Raw genomic sequence first — 26,143 nt, 5'->3', positions numbered from 1 at the left:
AGCTTCTGGGGACATGCTTCCATTTGTAGAACTAGACATGGGCCAATGCCTTGTTTCAAGGAAAAGTTGAGTTTCCCCCACTGTAGCAAAAGCACAAAATTTGGCATGACTGACCACATGTAGAGAGTATCCCTTTGAAAGAAAGGCAAGATATAAATTCAGTAAAAATAAACAAACAAACATGGTTCCCATTTCCAATAGGCCCCTACTGAAGAGGCTTAAATGAGAAGGGATTCATGGCAAAGCATACACCACATCCATATACGCAGCCTGATCTGCTCCAGAAGGCTTCTGCTATTCCATAGAGAGAGATTTGCTCAAATATGGCCTATGTGTAGAATCCTTTCCCTTATATATCCCTGAATGAAACAGATGATATACAGATACTTAAAATAAAAGTTGAAAAATGCAGTGGAGGGGGCTGTGCGAAAACCAGGCCAGAGCAGGACCCCTGTGTCTATCGCTTTGCAAATTTGCAACCTTAGCTTTCCTCTCCCCCAGGCCTGTTTCCTTATTCATTTTCAGCTGCTCTTCTCAACTATCAGTCTTCATTTTTCTTCCATTTGTTGCACACGTTCCCTCCCTCTGCCTGCCATCAATATCTCTCCTGACCCTATTTAGCAAACCTGAACTCAGTGGATTTTCTTTTCTCTCTTTCCCTCCCTCACTTCATCTCCATCTCCTTTGTTTGGTCTTGGAACAACCTGTTCTGATTTTTCCTTCCCTCTTTTAACTTTTCCTTTCTTTAACCTCACCCTTGTATTAGCTGCATTGATCTGGGCATCTCTTTCCCCCCTCCTGGCTCCCGCAGGTTTGGGAACAGCAGCTGTTGTGCTCCGTGGCTTTGCTTCGCTGGGGATTGTGGCATTCCATAGTTAAAGTGATAATCGTGACTTTCCAAGCAGGCGGTAATTTGACAGCGTGCACCTGTTTCGTCTCCTTTTTATTAGTGACATTCTGGCTCTTTGGTACCATTATATATTTAACTGTTGTAATGCCTCTCCAGGGCTGACAGCCTTGACAGCCCAAAGTGATAAAACTCTGCCTGCCGCTCAACACGAATAATTTGGGGTTTCTTATTGTTGAGTGGTAGAAAGTCTTTCAGCCTCTATAATACGGGCACTTGTAGAGCCCTGAGGCTGGGCTGGTTTCCTGGTGCCTCTGATTCGACTTTGTTTGCCCCCAGGTACTGTTGCAAGGAAATATTTTCATCTGATAATGCTGTAATAACATACTTCACAGATATCCCAAGTTAGAATTAATAACAACAGCAGGATTAAATGAGAAAGTAGATTTGTTTCCTCTTCACACTAGAAAATAAACCCACTTTTAATCTGGTTGCTTCCCCTTGCAGAATTCTGGGGTTTGTAGTTTAGGGAGGACCCTGTAACAGTCTCCCTAAACTACAAATCCCAGAATTCTGCAGGAAGCAGAAACCAAATTTAAAAAGGATTCATTCTCTAGTGTGATGAAGTAGTCTGTGCTGCTGATTTTGTCCTACTCATTCCCCTTGTCTCATTCTACACACTTTGCATTTGTTGTTCATTCTTCAAAACTTTCATGCATTCAGTGCTTTGGATTTTACAGCATGCATCTTGAAAGCTATTAATGTTTTTTTTTTTTTTATCAAAATGTCACGGAGATCACTGAATGCATTTCAAATATGGAGATTCCAGTGGCGCAGTGGGTTAAACCCCTGTGCTGGCAGGACTGAAGACCACCAGGTTGGAGGTTTGAATCTGGGGAGAGCGCAGATGAGCTCCTTCTATCAGCTCCAGCTCCCCATGTGGGAACATGAGAGAAGCAAAACATCCAGACATCTCCTGGGCAATGTCCTTACAGATAGCCAATTCTCTCACACCAGAAGCAACTTGCAGTTTCTCAAGTCGCTCCTGACACGACAAAATAAATAAATAAATAAAATTCAAAATATTATTGATAATCTAAATTGGGGTTCCCAAACTAAGGTCCGTGGCCCAAATGCGGTCCTCCCAGGCCATTTACCCAGCCCCTGCCTTAAACTTTAAACTTAGGGTTGTCCTGCGTCTGCAACAACTTGAAGGCACACAACAACAATCCTCATTAATATGACTATCTTATCAGCCAAAAGCATCCCATACTTCCCATTGAAATATTGGTAAGTTTATGTTGGTTAAAATTGTTTTTCATTTCAAATATTGTATTGTTCTTTCATTTTTTTTGACCCACACATAAGATAGGTGTAGTGTGCATAGGAATCCATGTTTATTTCAAACTATAGTCTGCCCCCCCCCCCCCCAACAGTCTGAGGGACTATGAACCAGCCCTCTTTCTTTAAAAGTTTGATGGCCCCTGTTCTTCCTCAGAAAATGTGTTGCAAGCTCCGCATTTGCAACAAGAAAGACAACTTAATCATATATGTACTTATTCATTCTCTACTGCAAATTTTCTCCCCTGCTGCATGACATCTTCTCAGTGATCTCACCTCTGATTCTGGAGCATGGCTTGAGAGGTGCAGAGGTGTAACAAGTGCTGGGTGTGTTTGAAGGAGAATGTCAGCAGGTGGGAGAAAAATTAAGCATTATTTCCTTCCTGCCTGCTATATCTCTCTTAAGATCTCTTTCTCCTGCCAAGTAGGGACTGGGTGGGAAGTGTATATGATTCCCTTCCTTCTTATGTCTGGCTAGACTCTCAGACCTAATTTCATCCAGAATAAAGTGTTCCTGCTACCAACATTTGTCTCTCAGAAGTGTTGATAGTAGCAAAAAATATTCATACTAAAGATCAGAGAACAAAAATAGGATTTGAGTACTGAATTTGATTTTCTGCACAGAATGGCAGAACATATCTTCAATCCTGTTGATTTCAATGAGGTTTAGTTTCTTGCAACTGTCTTTTCTTGTTGGATTGTATCCATTGTGTTTTGAAATGGGAGCAAGTTCGAAGAAGTACCAAAAATCCATCTAGTATGCAAAATTAGAACATGAATGCATCAATGATTTGTGATGCATTGTTTATTGCTGTCACTGCCCATTAAAGCCTATAAATCTGAGAATAACTTAAGTATCCCCTTGTGAAAATGATTTGGCTCTCAGTCTAGAAAATGCCAGTGTTGTGATTAAAGACTTTCGGGCAAATCCATATAAAGCTAAAAGTTTGTCCACCTTGTGTTTGTGTGTGTGAGAGACAGAGAGGGCGGGGGGGGGGGGGGAGATCTTATGATTTGTTCACGTTTCTGATTTGATTTAGTGGTAGCAAAGAATTTATTTGACCCAAAAGCTAGGTCTGAGTGGCATAATAGCCATAGAGGAGTTTTATAAATATCTTTGGGACAGTAGACCCAGAACTAATTCATTCTCCATGATGTTATGTGTTAAGGTATATCTTTAAAGCAAAGAGACGAGTGCAGAGAATGGGGACATACACATACAGAGAATATGTGAATGACTATACCCCAACCATGTATTGAATCATATGTATGGATACCCCAATGCACAATGCTTCGAGTCCAGTTTTGCTAATGAGGCATACTTATCATTGATTTTCTCTCTCTTCTTCTGTAGGAGTACTGAAACCCAAATATTGCTAGAGATTTCAGCGGTTTTCTTGCATTTCTAAAGGGAATTACCCATATATATTTTAACTTAATGTATTGTCGAAGGCTTTCATGGCCGGAATCACTCAGTTCTTGTGGGTTTTTTCGGGCTATATGGCCATGTTCTAGAGGCATTTCTCCTGACGTTTCGCCTGCATCTATGGCAAGCATCCTCAGAGGTATATTTTAACTGCTTTGTCCCAAAAAAACTGGAGCTGTTGTGCTTTGGACATCTGAGATGATTTGGCTCACTGGAAAAGATAGTGAAGTTTAGCATGTATGAAGGCAGTAGGAAAAGAGGGGCACACATTACAGGTTGGTTGATTCAGTCAAAGAATCTGCACGCCCAAGTTCTCAAGACCCAAGCAGAGCAGAAGTCTCTCATTCAAATTATCACCATATCTTGAAGTTGACTTGATGGCAATTAACAATACAACTAAAAAATATTTAACAGTTTGCATTCCTAAAATCTATGCATGATTTCATTCCTATGAAAGATACTCCAGACTTCATAATAGCATATTTCATATTATTTCATAATGGTCCATGGAAGTAACAAAATGGGTGACTTTCGTGAGAATCTTGCTACCACTCTTTCCCTTGTTGAATACAAATGAAATGGCTTGTGGTCTACTATGTATCAAATGTGAACTCTTACTAGTCCCCAAGAAGTGTCTTCAAAAGACTTTGGTTTTTCTCATTGCATCTAGATTGATGGAGGGACACTTCTCATTTTACAATTTAAATGCAAAGATAAAGCCCATGTCTTTAGAGAGACATGCAAACATCTTTGGGGAATGGGGTAATGTGCACATCTGGCTCCCAGCCAGGCCCTATGAGCTGCCAACTCTTTGCTGGAGTTTTGAAGTTCATGGCTCTGGCTGGAAGCCAGGTAAATGTATTTACTCAAACAAAATACTTTGCATGTTTTGTTTTGCTTCCAAAAAAGGAGGAGTAGGTTAGACTCCTGTCTCTAAATTGTAGTGACCTCAGAAGTGGTCCTCTGTCAACATGAAACGTCAATCAAAAATGCCATTTTGGTTCTCTTTGTGTTTAGGGAGAGCCATTTAATGTAAGGCAGCAACTTGAAGTGTCAGTAAACTTTTGTTGGAAATGGTTTTCCTTTGTGCACTTCAGTGTTGCATTGCGGGGCAAAATGTCAAGTGCTCCGTTTGTGGAGTTGACTTCATTAGACAAGGCTTGTTACTAATGCCACCGTGCCTGCTGTTTTCAAAGGGAAAAGAAAAAAGGGAAAAGAAGAACAGAGGCTTGTAGCATCTTTAAGACTAATGACTTGGTAACACACTAGGTATATTAATAGCCTGGTTCTCATTTCACTTGTGAGTATATCACAAAATCCATAACTCAACAGACCTTACATGAAAGGGGAATGTATTGCTTTCACACTTCAGTAACAATTCACAGCCTAGTAGCAAAACCTGTGTATTGGGTGGCTGTGAGATTTTTGGGCTGTATGGCCATGTTCCAGAAGCATTCTGGGACATGGCCATACAGCTGGAAAAACTCACCGCAACCCAGTGATTCCAGCCATGAAAGCCTTCGACAACATTTTTTAACTTTTGTAGTATGAAGTTTTACCTTGACATTTTAATGATATTTTTAATTACGATGGTTGAATGAAAAGTAATGCCTCCACCTACGTTACTTGGGTTTGGATGGGAATATTTTAATAAATCAAATGCAGAAATAATCCTTAGAATGTGCTCTTTAACTACCACTATTCACTTTTCCATATAATCACCAGACAATTGGATAACTTTCTGCCAACAATGAACAAGTTTTCTGAAACCGTCACAGAAGAAGTCAACACGCTGTTTCTGCAACCAGCGTCTTACAGTTCTCTCAACATCTTCATCAGAAGCATAATGATGTCCCTACAGATCTTCTTTCATTATTGGGAACAGATGGAAGTCAGACAGTGCTAAATCTGGACTGTATGGAGGATGTTGTACAGTGGTGAGATCCAGTCTCTGAAGTTTCAAGCCTGTGCGCTTTCATTTCAGGCGTCAGCATCCTGGATACCCATCATGCACAGATCTTCCAATAGCCAAGCAAAGCAATAATGTGACCCACATGTTCTTGTGAGATGCCGATTACGCTTGAAATTTCTCTCTGAGTGATATGACGATCATCCTGAATCAATCTGTAAACGTTTTCCTTGTGAAACTTACTGGTTGCTGTCACAGGACATCCAACTCTTTGTTTGTCATGCAAGTCAAATGTTCCCACCTCAACATCTTTAAACTTTCTCGCCCAATGATGCACAGTACTCACATCAACATAATCACCATAAACAGCTTGCATTCTCTGATGAATCTCTTTTGGGGTGACACCTTCTGTTGTCAAAAATTCAATGACTGCACGTTGCTTAAGTCGCATTGACCGACCGTCTGCGCAGGATTCCATACTTCATACTTTAACAACACAACCGTTCAATGCTAAGGCTTCCTGCCAAAATGGAACTGTAAAGGAGAGTCTACTGAACAAACCAATACCTGCCGCATACAGTACTTCCATCTGAGGAGTTATGAAGTTGGAGGCATTATTTTTCATTCAATCCTCATACTTAAATTTTAACTTAATCAAGTTCTAACATATGTTAGTTCACTATTACAGAAGTCTTAGGATAGTGATTAGTGTCTATTTGTATATTTTTGTCTTTACTGTTGATGTGGTCAGTGGACTAATCAATGAACTTTGCTAAACCATTTCAAGACAAGCCTTCAACAACACATTGAACCTGTGTATTAATTTACAGATGCCCAAATTTTTATGCCAAGTCAAATCTTTGAATATTTATGACCATTGCTATAATCGTCCTTTACTGCAACCTTTTCACTTTAATCGCGCCTTCTCCACTATGTAACTTTCCATAAATATCTAAGGCTGGAATCTTGTAATCTTGTACTCCATCCATGCAAGTGAAGGAATGAATCCTGATCCACCAACGGTCTTGCTAAAGTAAATCAGGTACAGAACAGCCCCCTTATCCACAGCCTTTATATTCACAGTTTAACTTCCTGTACTCCAAAAAATATTTCTCCTGAAAGTGTTTGTGGGCCTCTCTGGATCCTCTGGTGTGATTCTGTAGTATCCTTCTAAGGGCCCTTCCAGACAGGCCCAAATTGCAGCACCTGACATGGGTTTACTTGAGTTGTCCAAATAACAACTCAGATAAACTTGAATTAATCAAGAGTAAACTGGGATTTCCCAGTTCCTTCCAGGATTTGGCACTGTCTGGAAGGGCCCAGACCCAAGTATACTCATTATTATCAGTGGTTTTGGGTATCAACTGTGTGTGAGTGATAAAACCTATCCTCCATAGGATTGTGTAATTTTTAAGGCAAAAGAAATCACCCTTTCAGTTTTTCTTCTTTTATAGTAGAAGAATATTTAATCTATATCTAGAAGCAGCAGCGCTGCTTGGATTGATGTGGTTCGGCCCACTTTGGCTTGGCTTGTTCATTCCATAGTGTGTGTAAACATTGTTGACTTCACAGTAACTGCATTTTCAATAATACCCCATTAAATGCTCCTTATGCAGACCAGGGATTGGCACATACATTTATATCAGGTGTTGACAGCTTTGCTGCTTAACTGAAGATTAAAATACACTAGCTTTTTCTTTGGAAGTTTGTCTTGTGGTGAATAAATGACCATAAGGCATTTTTCATCTCTTGTGGTTTTTTTTAAAGGTTGTGCAAACTTTCAATAAGTAGAATGTTCTTTGCTGTGTTGATAGCAACAGTTCTTTGTTACTGGCCCCTGTTGTGAAGGGAATCAGAATTTGTTATGCCAGAAGACCTGTCATTAAATTTACTGGATATATACTGGGACCACAAACCTGTAGCTGTATCCCCTGTAGAATTATTTCAGTGTGTCACCGCTTTAATGACCATGGCTCAATGGAATACTGAGAGTTGTAGTTTTACAGGGCCTCAAGTCTTCTCTGCCAGAGTGCTTGTGCTTGCCAATAAAAGATTTGCTGAAACATGTCGAACTTTTCTTTATTTGGTTCTAAGGTATTTTGCAGGATTTTTCTGTGCAAAGAAGCATGTTGGAATTTTTTTGCACATCCCCCTCCTCTTAAAAAGTCATACTTTATACTTTAACAACACGGCTTATAGTGCTTCTAATTTGCACAATGTGTGAAAAATGTAGCTATGCAAATGTTTCTTCAAAAATGCACAAAAACACTTGCTGTCTTGAGTAGCAAGAAGAAAGAAAGTGAGGTTTTTTTTTCATGCTGCCTCGGAGGAATAAGATAAGTGAGGATTTATGTGCCTGTTTCCTGCAGGCTTCATAATTTCTATGCCAGATGTACATTCTAGCCAGTAAAATACTGGGTCGGGCATTTGTTTGCACCTCTCCCCAGGTTTCAGATCCACTTCCTGACTTTAGAAGAAGCTTAAAGCAACCTTCCTCAACATCAGTCTCTCTGGATTGTTTTGGGTTATAGATCCTACCATTTTCACCCATTGTTAGAAGAAGTTTAAAGCAACCTTCAACTTCATCTGGAATTGTTTTGGACTATAGATTCTACCATTAGCAGCCATTGTTTATGGTGGGAAGAGCTAATGAGAACTATTATTTGGGAATTGTATTTATCATCAGAATGAACTAGATTGAGGAAGGTTGTTGATTTGCTTTATGCGTATTTTTACACATTTATAATATACACCCTTTGTTATATTTTTAAAAAGACAAAAGCTTAAGCATTTGCAAACAATTGTAGAACTGTTCCAGGAGTTTGGTGTATGTGTGTTTGTGTGTATAATGTGCTGATGTTAGACTTACTAGCCAGATTTGCATGCTTTTTCTCTTTGTCCTTAGCTTGATTCTGGATTAAAAGACAGTTAAATGAAGATTAGGCTGCTTCAGTAACTGTTTCCCTATTGTATGAATATTTGGTGTGGCATCATCACTTGGAAATGGATATTGAAGGCATGGTTACTGGCACAAAGCTAGAGATCTGGCTTTTCTGTCATTCACTCTAAAAATTATAATCTAACAATAATCATAATACAGCCAGCCCTCCATGTTTGTGGGTTTAATTTTTACAGTTTTCATTATTCAGTTTTGATGGCTATGTTCTCTCTAAGTCTACCAGCATGACTTTATGGTCAACTTCTGCTCAAAGTTGCCCATATAACGTAACGTTCAGAGAGCCGAAAGTTTCAGAGGTGTGGTGCTGCTCCAAAACCCTGTGGTTGTTTATTTAGTCTCCCAACCTCTGGTAGTTGGTGATATTTGTGCAAGTAAAAAAGCATCCTTGATTCCATAGGAATAAATAAATCTCCCTGCAGTGGTCCAAGGCATGTTTCTTTGTGGTCATCCCAAGATTATTAAGGGGATGCATTGATATGTATTCCCTATTTTGCTCTCCAGATGCATGCTATTAATAAATTGGCCCTCCTGAGCATATTTTTGCCTTGTATTTGTATAGCCGAATCAGCTAAGCTGAGCAATCTGCAAATTGTACAAGAAGAAAAAGCAGGTTAAGGGGACTGTCCCTTGTCATTTGATATTTGAGTGCTCCTCAATGTGCTGTATATTCATTTTTATTTTCTGCTGTGACACCTAGCTATGAGCAAAGAACTCTCTGGAGTATCTTAAAAGACAACTTCTATTAAAGATGAAAAGAGTTAAGCAAAATGCAGACAGTAGATCTCATAGTCAGAGGGGAAAATAATATACAGCAGCATTTCAGAAGCTTTAATTGGGCAAGGAATCATCGGCTGGTAGAACCTGTAGCTGAGCTTCTTTTGTGGAGACTTTTTAAAGAAAACCAGAGAAGGACAGGCATAGAGAGAGAAAGTATATTTCAAAACACTGCCATGATTCTTGACAGTGAATCAGAAAGGTGACTTTTCACATTATGCTCTGTCTTCATCAGCTTCCTAGCCCTGTTAACAGTATCATCTGGAGACAGTGATAAGGAACTGATATCAGGATTTGAACAATAAGCAGAGCATAGAAAAGCTACTTTTTTGAATTCTAACTCTCACAGGCTATGCAGCTGTCAGAATACTGAGGGTTGCAGTCCAAAAATGTAAGCTGCCCACCTTTGTTAATGAGGACTTGATATTGAGCTAGAATTTGGAGGCTCCCGCCCAGGAGAGGGGAACCCAGAGACCCATCTATGAGAGTCCGGTACTCTAGCGAGCGAAAAGAGAGACCCAAAAGAATTTTCCCTGATTTTTCCCCAAATAAATCTCACCAAAGTTGAAGAAAAGCCACCAAGTTGTTTTATTGCGTTCCAGCTCCCTGCTGCAGGTTAGATCAGCTTGAAAGCGGGGAGTTCTGGGTTCGACCTCAGACTAATTCATGCAAACCCTGTGAGATTTACATCAGCCATGGGCTTTCTTCTCTGGAATCCAGGGACTCCACCTGGACAATTATAAACAGAAAACATGTTATTGCTTGTAGTCTTTCCTAGGACACAAGGTGGCTTACTAGTGTACGGATGTGGAAACCTTTGGGGAGGACATTGTGGTTGGTTGAGAATTGAACTGTTGGGTTGATGGGAGATTACCCCTCATGTCTACTTCCTACTCACCACATCTCAGTTTTGTTGATATTACTTGGGTGTAACCTTTTGTTTGCACACTTAACCATACGTGGGCTTACATTGTATTGATAGTACGGAATGGGATTGGATAACTATTTCTCAGGTTCTGGTTGCTCTTGAAGTGTTGTAGGGATTACTGTGGGGTTTTTGTGAACCTTGTATTGACCTTTCTTCATGATGTTTATATCTATTGTTCTGTATATTTAATTGACTTTCTCAATTTATGTGCCAAGAGATTTTTTTTCTGCATCTTTATCTCCTTGTTTCTTCAAAAAAAAAATGCCCTCTTTCTTGCTTGTCTTAACTTATTTAGTTCATTTTTATCTTTATTTATTTTCCCAGTACTCTTCAAATAATTTCCTATCCATTTGTTTTGTTGTTTTTCCTTAAGAAATAAGTTAATTTGTCCATGTCTTTTATCTCAAGGATTTTGTCCAGCCATTGTTCTTCTAATGGAATTGTCTCTGCTTTCCAATATTTTGCGTAGACTATACGTGCCGCAGTCATAATGTATGTGAATAAAATGGCCTCATTCTGATCCAACTTTAATTCTTTGTTTGTTATTCTTAAAAGGAAATATTCCGGTTTCATTAAAATATTTCTTTTAAAAATCTTTTGGGATTCTTCCTGTATTAATCTCCAATATCTAGTGGCTTCTTTGCATGTCCACCACATCTTCTCAAATTCTGTGAATTGAGTAAGAATGATTGCACAGTTTAAAAAATCTTATGGAGAAATCCTTCCTTCTGGAACAGATCTCTTTTGGAATTATATTTGAAGTAAATTGGCATATCCTGACAGTGATAAACTTTAAGGAAAATGAAAAAAGTAACCTTCCCCTGCAGTGATTTTTCTTATGGAGCTGAATTCTTTCCTATTTGAAATATATGCCTGTATTACAAAAAACAAAGCAAAAAAAAAACTGTCTGGAATTGGCCAGCATTCTGGAAAAGAAAGTGGCTCTCAGTGTGTTGATGTTTCAGGGCAGTGTCATCCCAGTTTGGTTTACAGTACCATCATCTTAATTCTTTCAAGGAAGGCCATATAGAAAACAGCTGCTCTATTGGCTGGAGAGACAGTGAATATGGTACAAAGGGTGGTTTCAACTCCTTGATATTGGCCACAGATTCAAAGCCCGAAGACTCAAAAAAGGTTGAGGGTTCAGCTGTTTTTTATTTGATGTACAGATAGCTTAGGTTTAGCCTCTCTTGAGGCTGATCAAGATTCTCAGGACATCTGGTAATCCTTTAGCTGAGATACTTTGGTTTCCTTAATCCAAGTCTTCAGTCTCATTTCAGTCAAGAATACTAGAGTACTGTGAATTTGCTGCTGCTTGATATTTTTGGTGCAAAGTGGTTTCTACATAAGTCTTTCCAGATTCCCCCAAGACAACAGGTGATGCCTCTCCAAAGGCTTTCATGTAGAAATATTTCAGGGTGCTTCACTAGTATTGCAAAGTGTCTCTCTTGAGAAAGCAAAATTACCATTGCATTTGCCACTGATTTACCATCTGTAGCAGCTGCTTCAGCGTCTCCCTACAAGGAGCGGCAACTTCCTTTGAGGCTTTTTAGTTTAGAGAAACATGACTCAGGGGAACATGATAGAGGCATGATATAGAAGAGGTGAATAGATGAGATAGGTTTTTCTCTTTTCATAATACAAGAACATCAGAACGTTTGGGCCAGACAAAATGAACTGTTTTGTTACACAGTTTAGGTACTTAAGTTATTGCAGGCTGTTGATAATGACTCCTGATGGAAGTGGCTTTTAAAACAGACTGGACAAATTAGTGGTGGAGGACAAGTCTATGAGTTGCTATTGGTCAGGACAACTGAATGATATCTCAAGGTTCAGAATACCATAATACCAGAGTACATTGGATCCTTGGTATCTGGGTTTGTCTATAGGATCCCTGTTAGTACCAACATCTTTGGATGCTCAAGTCTCATTATATACAAAGATGTAGTAAAAGGATGCCTCTTATACAAATTGACAAAGTTATGGTTTGCTTTTTGGATTTTAAACAAATATTCTCAAGCCAGGGATGGTTGGATCCATGAATGCAGAATCTGTTGATAAGAAGGACCAACTTTATTTGACCGAGTATCAATTTTGGGGAGAAAGAGGAGAGGAGTTGTTTCTTCCTTGTGTCTTGCGTGTGAGCTCCCTAGAAGTGTTTCATTGACCACTGTGAGAATTCAGATGCTGTAACAGATGGAACATTAGTTTTAGGACAGGCCACATATTGCCCATGCATCCCCTCAGTCATTTTAGGGCAAATGTATGCCCACTCTGCCCTCTAATACTATGTAGGAAATGTCACCCAACAACATCTGGAGGCCGTCATGATTGCCATAGGAAATTTGATAGTGTGTGATGAGGCTCATGTTACCAAATATATAGGGCATCACTGCAACTCCATATCCCTGCTTTAATCCAACAAAGCTCTGCTTATCATTCTCCATGTAGCAATCTCAAGACTTATTGTCTCATCTCTATATATAAAAACTCTCTGTTTTGAGTGACATCATAACTCAAAATCCACTGAATTACTGCCAAATTTGGTCACAAGACCCCTACTAACCCAAGGAGTGACCATCACTCAAAAAATTGATCTTGTCATTTGGGAGTTGTAGTTGTTGGGATTTATAGTTAATTCTGAACTCTACCAGTGATGGAATTGAGCCAAACTTGGCACACAGGACTCCCATGACAATCAGAAAATACTGGAAGGGTTTGGTGGGCATTGACCTTGAGTTTTGGAGTTCTAGTTCACCTACATCTAGAGAGCACAATGAAGGATTGAGACCAAACTTGGCACGAATACTCCATATGCCCAAATATGAACATAGCTGGAGTTTGGGGGAAATAGACCTTGACTTTTGGGAGTTGTAGTTACTGGGATTTGTAGATCATTTACTATCAAAGAACATTCTGGACCCCACCAACAATAGAATTGGGCCAAACTTCCCACACCCAGAACCCGCATGACCAACAGAAAATACTGTGTTTTCTGGTTGTCTTTGGAGACTCTTCTGATACCCCCTTGTAACCCCCGCTCATGGGTCCTGACCCCCAGGTTGAGAAATGCTGCCGTAAGGCCATCCAGTCCAATTCCCTTCACTAGGGCAAGAAAACATAATCAAAGCCCTCCTGACAAAGAGTAATCCAGCCATAGATATAGACAGATAGAAGGACAGTTATATGTTGCATGTTTCAGAGTAGGCAAACCAGACAATTTCTACATCAACACTGGCAAAGTAACAAAAAGAAATACTGTTTACCCAGAAACATAAAGAAATTACGTATATTAGAAACCAACACTTTCTCATTACTTTATTTTCCAGATCACCAGACTGGGCCACAACAACGCGTGGGAGGGGATGACTAGTGTATTTATATGATGAATGCTGGGCAAACTAAAGCCATGGGGTTGGTACCCCAAACCTTTGAGTCTAACGTCTCTGTTTTTTACTCTCCTTCATAAATGGCAAATCTATACAGTTGGCCTCCATATCGATGGTTACTGTATCTACGGATTCAACGATTCACAAATTGATTTTTTTAAAAAAAATTCTGAAAGGCAAAGTTTGTCATTTCATATAAGGGACACAATTTTACTACACCACTGTATCATAAACAATGGCATTGCTACAAGGAGAGTGATGAGAGCAAATGCACTCAAGGAACATAATTTCCCAAAGAAACATGGGAAGATGCGTTATGCTGAATCAGATTTTTGTTTATTTATGTCAGTTGTTTGGCATCACTGTTCATGAAGGTTATCATTCCCAGTCTATATTCATGCAGTTCATATGGTCTCTTCCAACTCTACGATTCTATGGTTGGTTGTGTCCTCCTTCCTAAGTTCATTTGTCAAGACTTTTTGGAATGATCAACATACTTGGATCTGAATTTCATTTTTTTAAAAATAGAACTTAGTTGCAGTCCGATTCACCCAGTGGCCATTCGGAGTGAATTTTAAAATGAAGAACATTTTGAAACAAATTTTATAACAAACTCCAGTATAGGGTTAGGTGTTTTTCAGACCAGTGGGTTGCAAATGCCTAATTTTATATTGGATTGCGGCCTTGGTTTTTACAGCTCATCTCATACCTTTGTAGTATACTTGACCTACATCTTTCAATCGTTGAGCCCCTTGTGTATGTTAAACGTATCTGGCTATTAACACTCAGCCCGGGTGTCTGAATAAACATTGGATGTGTAAATTCAATCTTGGCATCCTTTCCTCTTTTATATATTTCTCCCAAGGGGACTCCAGCTGCAGACTGTACTGAAGCAATCATTAATCTATCAGGATCCGTGTATTCCTTCATAGAGCTACAAAAACATTCTCTAGAGCTATTTCTTCAGCCTCACTCCCGTTTGTTATTTCCATGTTACAGCACATAATGGAAACCAAAAATGTGTATAATACTCACTATTAATCAAAAATATGGGGAATGTCATTTATAAAGCAGGGAACATTTCAGGACTGGCTGTTTGGCCAAAGAGCACAAATCCTAAGTCGAGGACTAAAAAAAATTATCACACTAGCACCCCAGAACTACAAAGCAGTCTCATGCCAGTTGTCCATCATGTTTATATAAACATTATGTAAATTAAATGGTACTATTAAGATAAAGCTATTTGGTGTGGCCTGGGTTCATCCTGCATTTCAATCTTACCTTTGATGCTAACTCATTCATTTTGCTAAAGAGAGATTGCTACCCTTTGGGAATATAGTATGTTCCCCGTACCCAGAGGACCAGTATCCGCTGCTTAACTTATCTAATTCTGACAAAATATGTTTTATCTGGAGATTTTCTAGGTCTTACAGGCAATTCTACAGTATAATTCTGACTGAAGTTAAAATACCTCTCTAGGAATTTTCCAGGTCTTCCAGGTGACTCCACAGTAACATCTGGTGGAAGTCTTTCATTTCAATAGGTTTCACTATTATTCATGATTTTTCTATGGAAGCATATTCCTCATTTATACAGTGGAAGTACTATACCTTCTGCAAATCGTGTCATAAGCAAATGTTCTGATTGCACTGATGATCAGGTTTAATGAATATATCTCCCTCTACAATCCACCTTGAAGCTTAAGATCATTGAGAGAGACCCTGCTCTCGATCCCACCATCCTTGCAAGTGCGGCTGGTGGGGATAAGAAACAGGGCCTTCTCTGTGGTGGCCCCTGTCTGTGGAACACGCTCCCCGCTGAAATCAGGTTGGCCCATTCCCTCTTGTCCTTTAGGAAAAAGCTTAAATTATGGCTATAGGACCAGGCATATGAGCAGCAGGCGCAGCATTAATAATGTATACTATTTCTTTGATTGACAATAGACAGACTTTGGACTATGACTTTGGATGTGGATTTGGTCTTGGATTTGTTAGCTTTTAATTGAATGTTTCAATTTATTGTTAGTTAATGTTGAATTGTGACTTTATTGCTATTGTTTTTGTGGCATCCAATGAGTGCCGATTTTAAGCCACTCTGAGCCCCCTATGGAGCTGAGAAGGACAGGATATAAATGTTTGAAATAAATAAATAAATAAATAAATAAATCAAGATGTTAGGTTGGCCACTGGTCTTTCTGACTGGGGGATTCTGGGAATTGTAGGCAAAAAAGGAACATTTCTATACTCCTGGAGTTTGTATTCGCCTTCCTGTCTGCTTGCTCATTTACAATGTACTCATGGCAATATAAAATGATGGCATATAGTTACATCAGTATATTCTTAAATGGGGGAAAGTATGGGTACAGAAGAGGAAAATAATAATAATGATAATGATAATGAATTTTACTTGTTACCTGCCTCTACTAATGGCTCGAGGTGGGGTACAACACAGTCAAAACATAGCAACATAAAATACAAGAAAATAAAAATAGCAAAACCCATATGTAAGCAGATTCTGATATATTTCCTATTTCCCAAGTTCAGTATTGTCGCTTATTGAGCTAAGACAGCTGTCCACATCTGTTGGCTTAATGGCTAGGAACACTCAGACTGAGATCCTGTGTGGTGGTAATGGTTTGAGTGTTGGGTTACAACTCTGAGCCTCGGCTTCTGAGGAAGACAAAGGTAAACACCATCTGAACAAATCTTGCCAAGAAAATCCTGTGAATGCCTTAGAGCAGTGGTTCTCAACCTGGGGTCCCCAGATGTTTTTGGCCTCCAAGTCCCAGAAATCCTAACAGCTGGTAAACTGGCTAGGATTTCTGGGAGTTGTAGGCCAAAAACATCTGGGGGCCCCAGGTTGAGAACCACTGCCTTAGAGACACAAGTCAGAAGCAACTTGAAGGCACACAACACCATCACCACCACCACCACAATCAGATTATGGGCATCCATCCACAGGGACCTTGCATTCTCATTGTTATTAAAACAATTACCAGATGTAGGAGAGTGTGGTGTGGTTTGGGGTGGAAAATTTACTACTAGACCTTCCAGAGGTGGTTGCATCTTCTCTACAGAGAGAATAGAAACGTTCGGGGAACCCTGTATTTTAAAAGGATGTTTCCATGCTTCACATGAATACGTGAAACCATAGGTAACAGTGAACCCTATTGCCTTCTGGGCCAATATTGCAACAGTGAGCAATAGAGTTGCACTGGAGGAACTCAGAAATGTCGAGAGTGGACTGATTGAGTTGAATGTAGATAAATATTTATGACCGATATTACACCCTTGCAGTGATACCAGTTGAGTGCTGCATTAACTTAAGACTGTGTCTGATTGTATTCAAAAAGCTATTTCTTAAAAAAGAAGGATGGGTGGGTTTTTTTTTTTTTTTTTGCTATTTATATATTAAGCTAGGCTCCTCTTCCCCTCTGAGCCTCACAATCCAACTGGCTAGTCTTGCAGCCAAAAGTCATTTTCTTTTTGTCTCTTCACTTGTTCGGGTACAATATGTAACTTTATATAAATGTTAACAGCAGTAGGGTCCATCTGGCCCTACCAATGACAACGGGATGATTTCAGCATTTTATGACTTGAGGTTTTGGCAACCTTTGTGTCTTCTTTTAAGCTCTTGCCAGACTTCTTCTTTTTAAGTTAGAGGTTTAATTGAAATTCTGCTGGAGATTAAAATGACACATGCCATCCTGCCAGCCATACCTTGGCCCCTGGTTCCTTCTATTAGTCTCTTGGCAGTATGTTCTTATGAAATCTGATTATAAATGAAATGGCTTGATTTGTTAAACATGTAGCGATGGTGCTGAACATCTGCTTTACTGGCCTCAATTGCTCCTTGTGGGTAGTAACGCTGTCCTTTTTTTTTCTTGACATCACTTTGTCCAGGGCCGCCCAGAAACTTAATCTGTCCTCGAAGAGAAAGAAGCATCACACGTCTCTGCTGCACCCCCATGACTTCTCCATCTATGCCACGAATTTTAGTGGCATCCTGCAGCTGTGTCCTCCTCCAGCACCACCATGCCTTTTGAGAGCTGTGTCAAAAGTCAAAGACAACCCAGGGATTGGAAAGGTATTTTCATCTCCCATCTCTAGTTGCCCTTCAAAAACGATTAAACACATCTGTACCTGGGACTGAATAGCAATCGGTATTGTTGTAGTGGAGAAGTGGCTTAAAAACCTTGAAGAAACCAGATCCCATTTGATCATGGAAGCTAAGAAGGAACAGATCTGGGTTAGTGCTTGGATGTGAGGCCACCAAGAATAACCAAAGGCTGTTGGCTATATTTAAAGGAAGTCAATGGCAAAACCTGGAAGGGATTCAATGCGCTAAACATATCAGATGCCCCAATAATCCATTGGTTTCCTCCACCTCAAGGCACTGTTTCTCACTAGATATGCTGATATCAGCACATCTGGAAGGGCTGAGATGGCACTATTGGTCACATGTATCCCTGGGGCACCTTTGTGATCTCTGCAACCTTTCATAACATTTGCTTTTTTTTTAATGGTAGAAACACTTGGAACATATAGTATGTTTAAATCGACCAGTGGTTCTCAACCTGTGGGTCCCCAGGTGTTTTAGCCTACAACTCCCAGAAATCCCAGCCACTTTACCAGCTAGAATTTCTGGAAGTTGAGGGCCAAAACATCCGAGTACCCACAGGTTGAGAACCACTGGAATAGACGTATTACTGCCAATTTCCATTTTATGGAGGTGCCAAAGCACTAGAGATTACAAAATAATCCCAATTGAGATTATACATAAATCAAGAAGTTTTTATACCAATGATATTTTGTGCCACGTTATGTACAATGAGACACATTTCTGAGGGTATTGGTGCAAGTCGGGTAGTATGCTCCAAGCCAAACTCATGATGCAAAATGGGTTCTTTCTTTCCTTTAAGATGGCTTCATAAGAGCCCAGAGGATGGAAGAGAAAATTTAGCATTACCTTATTTCTGTATATTTAAAATGTTTCATCTCTTTGCAGAAACAGGGAAGATAACCTCTGGCCATCGCAGAGGGAAAGGGACATATTCAGGAATCCCCTTCCTTAAGAGTTCTTCTCCCTTGCTTTAGATATATGGGTACTTCAGTCTTGTGACTCTGGTTATAGCATTGGAATTAGTATCCCTTATTTATGATAATATATATAATAATTGAAGCAAAACAAGGGCTGGACTAAGTCATTTTGCTGTCCAAGGCAGGGTTCCCAGAAAATTGGAGACTTTCAATGACTGTTTAGAACAGTGTTTCTCAAACTATTTTCCTCCAGGTGTTTTGGAATTCAGCTCCCAGAAATCCCAGCCAGTTTACCAGCTGTTGGGAATTGTGGAAGCTGAAATCCAAAACATTTAGAGGAGCACAGTTTGAAAAACTCTGGTTTAGAAGAATGAATTTCATCAGGTAGTGCTTGTGATCTGGTTGTGTGAGAAGCAACATGTGCTGAAATCCCTTCTTCTACACAACAGTTAAAACACATCTTCAGTTTTCAGTCTGGCAGCTTCAGGCTGAGGCAAGTGATGGTACCCCTCCTCCCATCCCATTTTTAAAAAGCTGGCTGTCAGTTCGGTCTTGAAAGAACATTGGCAGTCAGACAGCATCGTTCACACTTGAAGACAGAAGGTTTGCAAGGCACTTGGCATATAACTCTTTCACCTTGTAGTCACCTCGCTCTATCTTTCACCTGAGGCAACTGCCTTCGTTGGCTTAATACAGCCTGCTTTGGGCAGGGCACTTGTAAAGGTTCTGTGCGCTCAGGTGTAACTCACCTGCCCTTTATATTATTTTTTATTATTCCTGACAGCTGGATTTTCATTGTGTGTGCTTTCTGCATGCTGAACACCCCGTCAAAAGTTTCCTCTCAGTTTGCAGAATGATGAAGTCAGCAGAATTAAATGGTTTTGTAGCATTAATATAGAGTAGGCCCTTGATATCCACTGAAGTTTGGTTCCAGGATTCCATACCCCATTGATATCAAGCCCCATTATATACAATGATGTCTCATATAAAATGGCAAAAGTGAGATTTGCTTTTCCAAATTTGTACTGTTTAGAATATTTTCATGCCATGGATGGCAGAATTTGCTGATATGAGGTGGAGGGCAGTTGTATATTTCTTTGTCCTGAATTCCTGGATTGGATATTATATATTCCCAGTGCTATGCTTAAGGTAATTAGTCAGAATTCTATTAGGGCAATAAGATATGATGATAGAGAGAGAGTCTTCTTGAGCTGCTGTCTTTGTTGGGACTTTTTCTACTTCTTTTGCAACCAGCAACCATAGGATGAGTCCCTATACAAAGATTAGGTTTACCCTCAGTCTACATCTACCCTCAGTCTACATCTATGCTGTCATATAATTCAGTTTGAGGAGATTCCGTCTGAACACAAGGAAGAACTTTCTGACTGTGAGAGCCGTTCAGCAGTGGAACTCTCTGTGTGGTGGAGGCTCCTTCTTTGGAAGCTTTTAAACAGAGGCTGTATGGCCATCTGTCAGGGGTGATTTGAATGCAATATTCCTACTTCTTGGCAGGGGATTGGACTGGATAGCCCATGAGGTCTCTTCCAACTATTTGATTCTATAATGATCAGTGTAGACTCATATAATGTAAATTGCACTGCATTGAATTAAATTATGAGTCTACACTGTTATATAAACTCATTCAATGCAGCTAATCTACATTCTGAAACTGGATTATATGGCTGTGTAGCGGTCTTCCTCCTATTTCATGAGCTGGATTCCCTTTATGTTGGGTGTTTTCCATTAACTGTAAAGGTTTCACATACAGCTGATGCAAAGGTGTTATTACATTGGTATAGGAATGCTATACAGCAGTGCTTCTCAACCTGTGTGTCCCCAGATGTTTTGGCCTTGAAATCCCAGAAATCCTACCAGCTGGTAAACTGGCTGGGATTTCTGGGAGTTGTAAGCCAAAACTCCTGGGGACCCACAGTTTGAGAACCACTGCTATACAGGGTTAACTTCAGGCTTTGCTGATTAATCAAGAATGGGATCACACAGTTGGTTGTCCATCACTGCAGATGCTAAATAATATGATTTCTGTATCTATGGGACTGTATCTGCAGTTTCATTTATCCACATCCAACAAAATATGTCCTCTAGCCATTTTCTGGGTCCTCCAGCATGACATTGTGGTGCTCTTGGGCTAGAAGTTTTTCATTTCAATAGGGTTTTCTATTATTTGTTGTTTTGTATCTTCACATGAAATCCTGGAATATATCCCCCACAGATATGGGGGGACAAAATATACATCCTGCTAGAAACATTTTGAAGGAATTATTGTTACAACATAAACTATGTGTGTAAAAAAAAAGCAAACAGAGGGATTCTTTGGTTTGAATGTGTGATTCCTGAGCTAATTAGATCACTATTGATTAGATTACTGCCATTCACTGCAATTTTTCCTCCTGTGAAACATTGTTTTTTTTTAAAAAAAGTCTAATAAAGGAGCACAAGAACTAAAGAAACATATTACAACTTGCAAGAATTTCCCCCCAGTGTATGTAACTCTAAATTACCTTGTCAGATGAAAGCTTGCTTTGTGATTGAGCTGCAGAAAAGGTTACTGCATTAAACTTCAAAACTGTGAGTGTTCTGGGAAAGCTGAAAAAGGAGTACAGACATGTTAACAGTTTAAACACATTTATGGGAGATTTAATTCATGAACTCATAGAACTGGAAACAACTAGTTCAGTGTCATTGTCAGCAAGGAGATTTTCTGGAAGGCCACTTTGAGAAGGACTGGCATCTTAGAGCTAAAACATTCCTCTCCACATGTATTCTGAGGCTGCAGAAACATACTTCTTTTAGGTTTTAATGCATTTTTTGAAAAAAATAATTGTGTGTGTCTATCTCAGGCATGGCAAACTTCTGCCCTCCAGGCGTTTTGGACTTCAACTCTCACAATTCCTAATGGCCTCAGGCCCTTTTCTTTTTGAAGTCCAAAACACCTGGAAGGCCAAAGTTTGTCCATGCCTGGTCTAGCTGGATCAGGATGTCATCAGGAGGGTATGCATGGCATATTGGTGGGAGGCAAGAATCCTCCTCCTCCTTCTCCTCCTCCTCCTATGTATTTACGCCCCGAGGTTTCTCTGCCAAAGGAGACTTAAAAACTACAACAATGTTTGATTTAAAGCCTCAACATATATTCTCATCCTACCTATTCAACTTGTATGCAGAACACATCATGCAATGTGCAAGGCTTGATGAATCCAAGGCTGGAGTTAAAAATGCTGGAAAAAACATTAAGAACCTTAGATATGCAGATTTATTTATTTATTTTATTTACTTTATTTGTATACCGCTGTTCTCAGCCCTTAGGCGACTCACAGCGGTTAACAACAATAGCAGCAAAAAATCAATGCTAACAACAACAGGATATTTAAAAACAATTAACACAATAACATATTAAGCAATTAACACAATAACCATTCACTGGCGTCTCATAACTGAAAACATGATCCAAACTCGTCATCCATTGTTCTGTTCCTATAAAAATATGGAACGCTTCACGAATTTGCATGTCATAGGTGATACCACTTTGATAGCCAAAAGTGAGGAGCAGGTCAGGAGTTTTATAACCAAAGTGAAAGAAGAAAGTGCAAAAGCTGGGTTACAGTTAAACATAAAAAAACCAAGATTATGGCAACCAGACTGATTGAGAACTGGCAAATACAGGGAGAAAACGTGGAGGCAGTGACAGACTTTGTATTTCCAGGTGCAAAGATAACTGCAGACGTAGACTGCAGCCAGGAAATCAGAAGACGCTTACTTCTTGGGAGGAGAGCACTGACCAATCTTGATAAACTAATGAAGAGTAGAGACATCACACTGGCAATGAAGATACACATAGTTAAAGCAATGATATTCCCCATAGTAACCTATGGATATGAGAGGTGGACCATAAGGAAGGCTGAGTGAAGGAATATAGATGCTTTTAATATGTGGTGTTGGAGGAAAATTCTGAGAGTGCCTTGGACCGCGAGAAGATCACACCAGTCCATACTCCAGGAAATAATGCCCGACTGCTCATTGGAGGGAAGAATATTCAAGGCAAAGATGAAGTATTTTGGGCACATAATGAAAAGATAGGAAGGCTTGGAGAAGAGAATGATGCTAGGGAAAATAGAAGGAAAAAGGAAGAGGGGCTGACCAAGACATGGTATCCTTGAAGTGACTGGCTTGACCTTGAAGGAACTGGAGATAGTGATGGCTGATAGGGAGTTTCTGGCTGGGCTGTTCCATGAGGTCACAAAGAATCGGAAGTGACTGAATGAATAGACAACAGCAAATATACTGTAAACATTAAAATAGAAATGAGTTGACTATATGATCACAGCTAATTCAAATCTCTGAAAGCACCAACATTCTTGAGAGGCTTCTCATGCCGTATTCAGGACCCTCAATATCAACCATGGTTAAAAACATTTGATGTGGGAATGAATTTGGGCAGAAATGAGGGGAAGGGAGAGACTGTACAAGTGTACCATTTCGTGCATATTAAACAATCCTTAAGAGATTGGTAGACTTATATCTTCATTTGCTACATAGGTGCACGCTGGAACATTTGTGGCCCTGTTGATATGATAAATGTTGTGCCACTAATTGCGTATCTTGCTCACTAGAAGTGCCAGCCCCTCCATGTTTGCATCAGGTTATCTTGTACCTGGGTAAAAGACAATGATCCATCATGGCAGGTTTTTTCTCTCTCAAAAAAGCCTGAATCACTTCTTTGTGTGGTCTCATTGGGTACGATTAAATTTAATGTCAGAGTAGCAGGAAAGATGTTTGAAAGCCATTTAATGTTGCCACCAAAAGAAGTTAGATTATGCTCAATTTCTGACGTTAATGTGCTACTTAAGATAATTTATCAGATTGTGGTATTAAGGAAAAAGACATCCTTTTTATAATGGCTACTGTACTGCATTCTAATTTGTCTCTCTACACCCCTTCTGGAGTGCAAAGGATTTTTTTCCTTTTATAAAATGTTATTTTTCATGGAGTCTCATGCAGCAATACATTTGTTAATATGAGCATCACTTAAATGCTTGTGGTATCCCTAAGCTCCTGTCAGCTCTTCTATTTTTCTTTTAAAACCATGTAAATTATTGGAACGACAGAATCTTTTCACATGAGACAGTTGAAGTCTCTGTGTGCTTGGCAGTGGAGGAGAGAAGCTGAGGCAGGAAAAGACTCAGAGTGCTTGGAAAACATGTGCTTGGCTTTCAATCAGTACTTTAAATGCCATTTGTTTTATTATTATTTGTTGTGTCTCCTTCAAAGCCATACCCAAGTCTTGCTAACATGATTAATTCAACCTTTAGACATTTCCTTAAGCTCTGTGTGTGCCCTGATCACTTCTCCTTATGATAGCTACTTAATTTTGTCATATTTACTACGACTTGTTTCCTAATGACCAGAATGCCATTTGAAATATATATCATCCAACTTGATGAGAGGGCTTCTCTCAAGCCCAGCATTTTGGCTGAATCTCTCTTCCTCTTTTTCTAATGATGCTGAGAATATTAGTGGTCTTCCTCATGGGATTGCTGTGAAATAGAATGAGATATCACAAAAATAAAAATACTGATGTTCGGTTCTGCATCAGCTATTTAGTTATGCAGTCTCCCTATCCCAAATGACTGGACAGTGGACAGACTTCCTTTGGGGTAGCAAGAGATGGCACTCTTACATTAAAACAATGTTGTCTTACTGAACATGGAGCAATTTTGATTCATAACTCTAGCTTACAAATCCATAACTGCAACACAGAATGCCAGCTAATAATAATAATAATAATAATAATATAATAATAACAATAATAATAATAATGGTGATCTTGTTTGCTTTGGACCCATCTTGTTGTGTTTCAAATAATAATACTCTGGAACTTCGGAATTCAGACTGACAGAGTTCTGGAGCACAATACTCCTGACCTCACAATTGTGTTCAAAAACCAAGTATGTATTGTCGATGTTGCAGGCGACAGCAGGATTGAAGAGCTGGAAAAAGCTGACACAATATGAGGATTTAAAGATAGAATTGTAAAGACTCTGGCACACTGGATGCAGTGCCTAAAGACCTTGGCCTGCACTTAAACACAGTTGATGCTGACAACATTACTATCTGTCAGCTGCAAAAGGCCACCCTAATGGGATCTGCATGCATTATTCGCTGATACATTACACAGTCCTAGACACTTGGGAAGTGTCCGATGTGTGATCCAATACAGCAATCAGCAGAGTGATCTTGTCTGCTGTGTACTAATCTTTTTGTGTTAATAATAATAATAATAATAACAACAACAACAATGTGTAACAACCTCAAACTACTTTGTAACCATTATGCCAGATAAATTATTAATGCATAGAGAAACACATCACATTCTCCACTTAATACATAGATGAGGCAAATGATGAGAAATGACAAAGGAATACATATTTTCTTTCTGTTGTTTTCTCCCTTTGAAAAAATATATAATGGTTTTGTGCACCCCTTTGGGGGGGGGGGGGCATAGAATCAATTCTTGTTTAATAGAGGCTATATTCTAAAGAGAATAATATAAAACTGCTTCTTTGAGGTTCTCTCCAGAGAGTTCGATAGTCAGTCCTAGCATGGCAATTTTTGCATATAAATTTGCCATTATATTATCAGCATGGAGGGCATCTAGGAACTACACTGAGTAAACCAATTTTACAAAGGTTATATATCTGTCAGCTGCAATTAAATCCACCAAACATTTTGGCTATGAACTAAGCCTCTAACTGCATTGTTGTGATAGCATGGCCTGTTTTGTGCTGGTAGGTAGTTTAAAGTGGAGACCATAGAAAGCAGGGAATGAGTAGTTAGGAAGGGTGTTGCTGAAATTCTCTCTATCTCCCCCCAAACACCCTTCTGAAAACGTTATCACAACCATTCTCCCAATTTGGAGAAAATCAAAAGAGGAAAAGGAGTTGGGGGAAGTACAAAGAAAGAATTAAGAGCACTCACTCTCTCTGCCGTATTTGACATACTATGAAGAAAGAGTTGAGCACTCTATTTCTGTATAATTAGTTTAGAAAATGTAAGCTTTTTGGTTTTGGTTTACAGAACCTCACGAGGAGCATCTTTATTTAGGGGTTCTGGGTTCTAATCTAGAAAAGAAAACTTTCCAGGCTCCGGCTAAAGTTTTCCTCATTCCAGAAACACAGTTCTGCAATGAATGGACCTACTAGAGTGAAAAGGACAAGACTTTTTCCTATTTGTGCCTCTACTGAACTTATTTCTCCTTAAATGGTTCCACTTCCCTATAAGATCAGGGCTCTGTGAGGTTCTGAGAAGCCAAGACTGATTACTGATCCTAGCCAGCTGTTTTCTCCCATCCCAGGACCTTCTTGTTTCTAGCTACTGAGAGCTATAGGTGCAGTACAAATAATTAGCAATCTCACTCAGTCAAGATAGTAATATCCTTGAGTTTGCAAAACCTGGGCAGGGCTGTGATAGTAGATGGACTACAGTGGTAGGCGGATGTCCAGATTTGGCTCCAACCTGT

At 39.5% G+C, this 26,143-nt stretch overlaps 1 protein-coding gene across 3 annotated transcripts in view; it reads left to right on the top strand.

The window, feature by feature from the left end:
- The window catches only part of KIF26A (kinesin family member 26A), a 213,302-nt gene that overhangs the window by 141,755 nt on the left and 45,404 nt on the right, over nucleotides 1-26,143 (top strand). For all 3 annotated transcript variants that reach the window (XM_067463017.1, XM_060755058.2, XM_067463019.1), the window contains one exon: nucleotides 17,476-17,659. In XM_067463017.1, the coding sequence (XP_067319118.1) occupies nucleotides 17,476-17,659 (184 nt within the window). The remainder of the gene's footprint in view (nucleotides 1-17,475; nucleotides 17,660-26,143) is intronic.

This window comes from Anolis sagrei, chromosome 1 (assembly GCF_037176765.1).
Source record: "Anolis sagrei isolate rAnoSag1 chromosome 1, rAnoSag1.mat, whole genome shotgun sequence".
NCBI lineage: Eukaryota > Metazoa > Chordata > Lepidosauria > Squamata > Dactyloidae > Anolis > Anolis sagrei.
The sequence above is the reverse complement of the archived record's forward strand: the minus strand, read 5'-3'. Positions and strand labels throughout refer to the sequence as shown.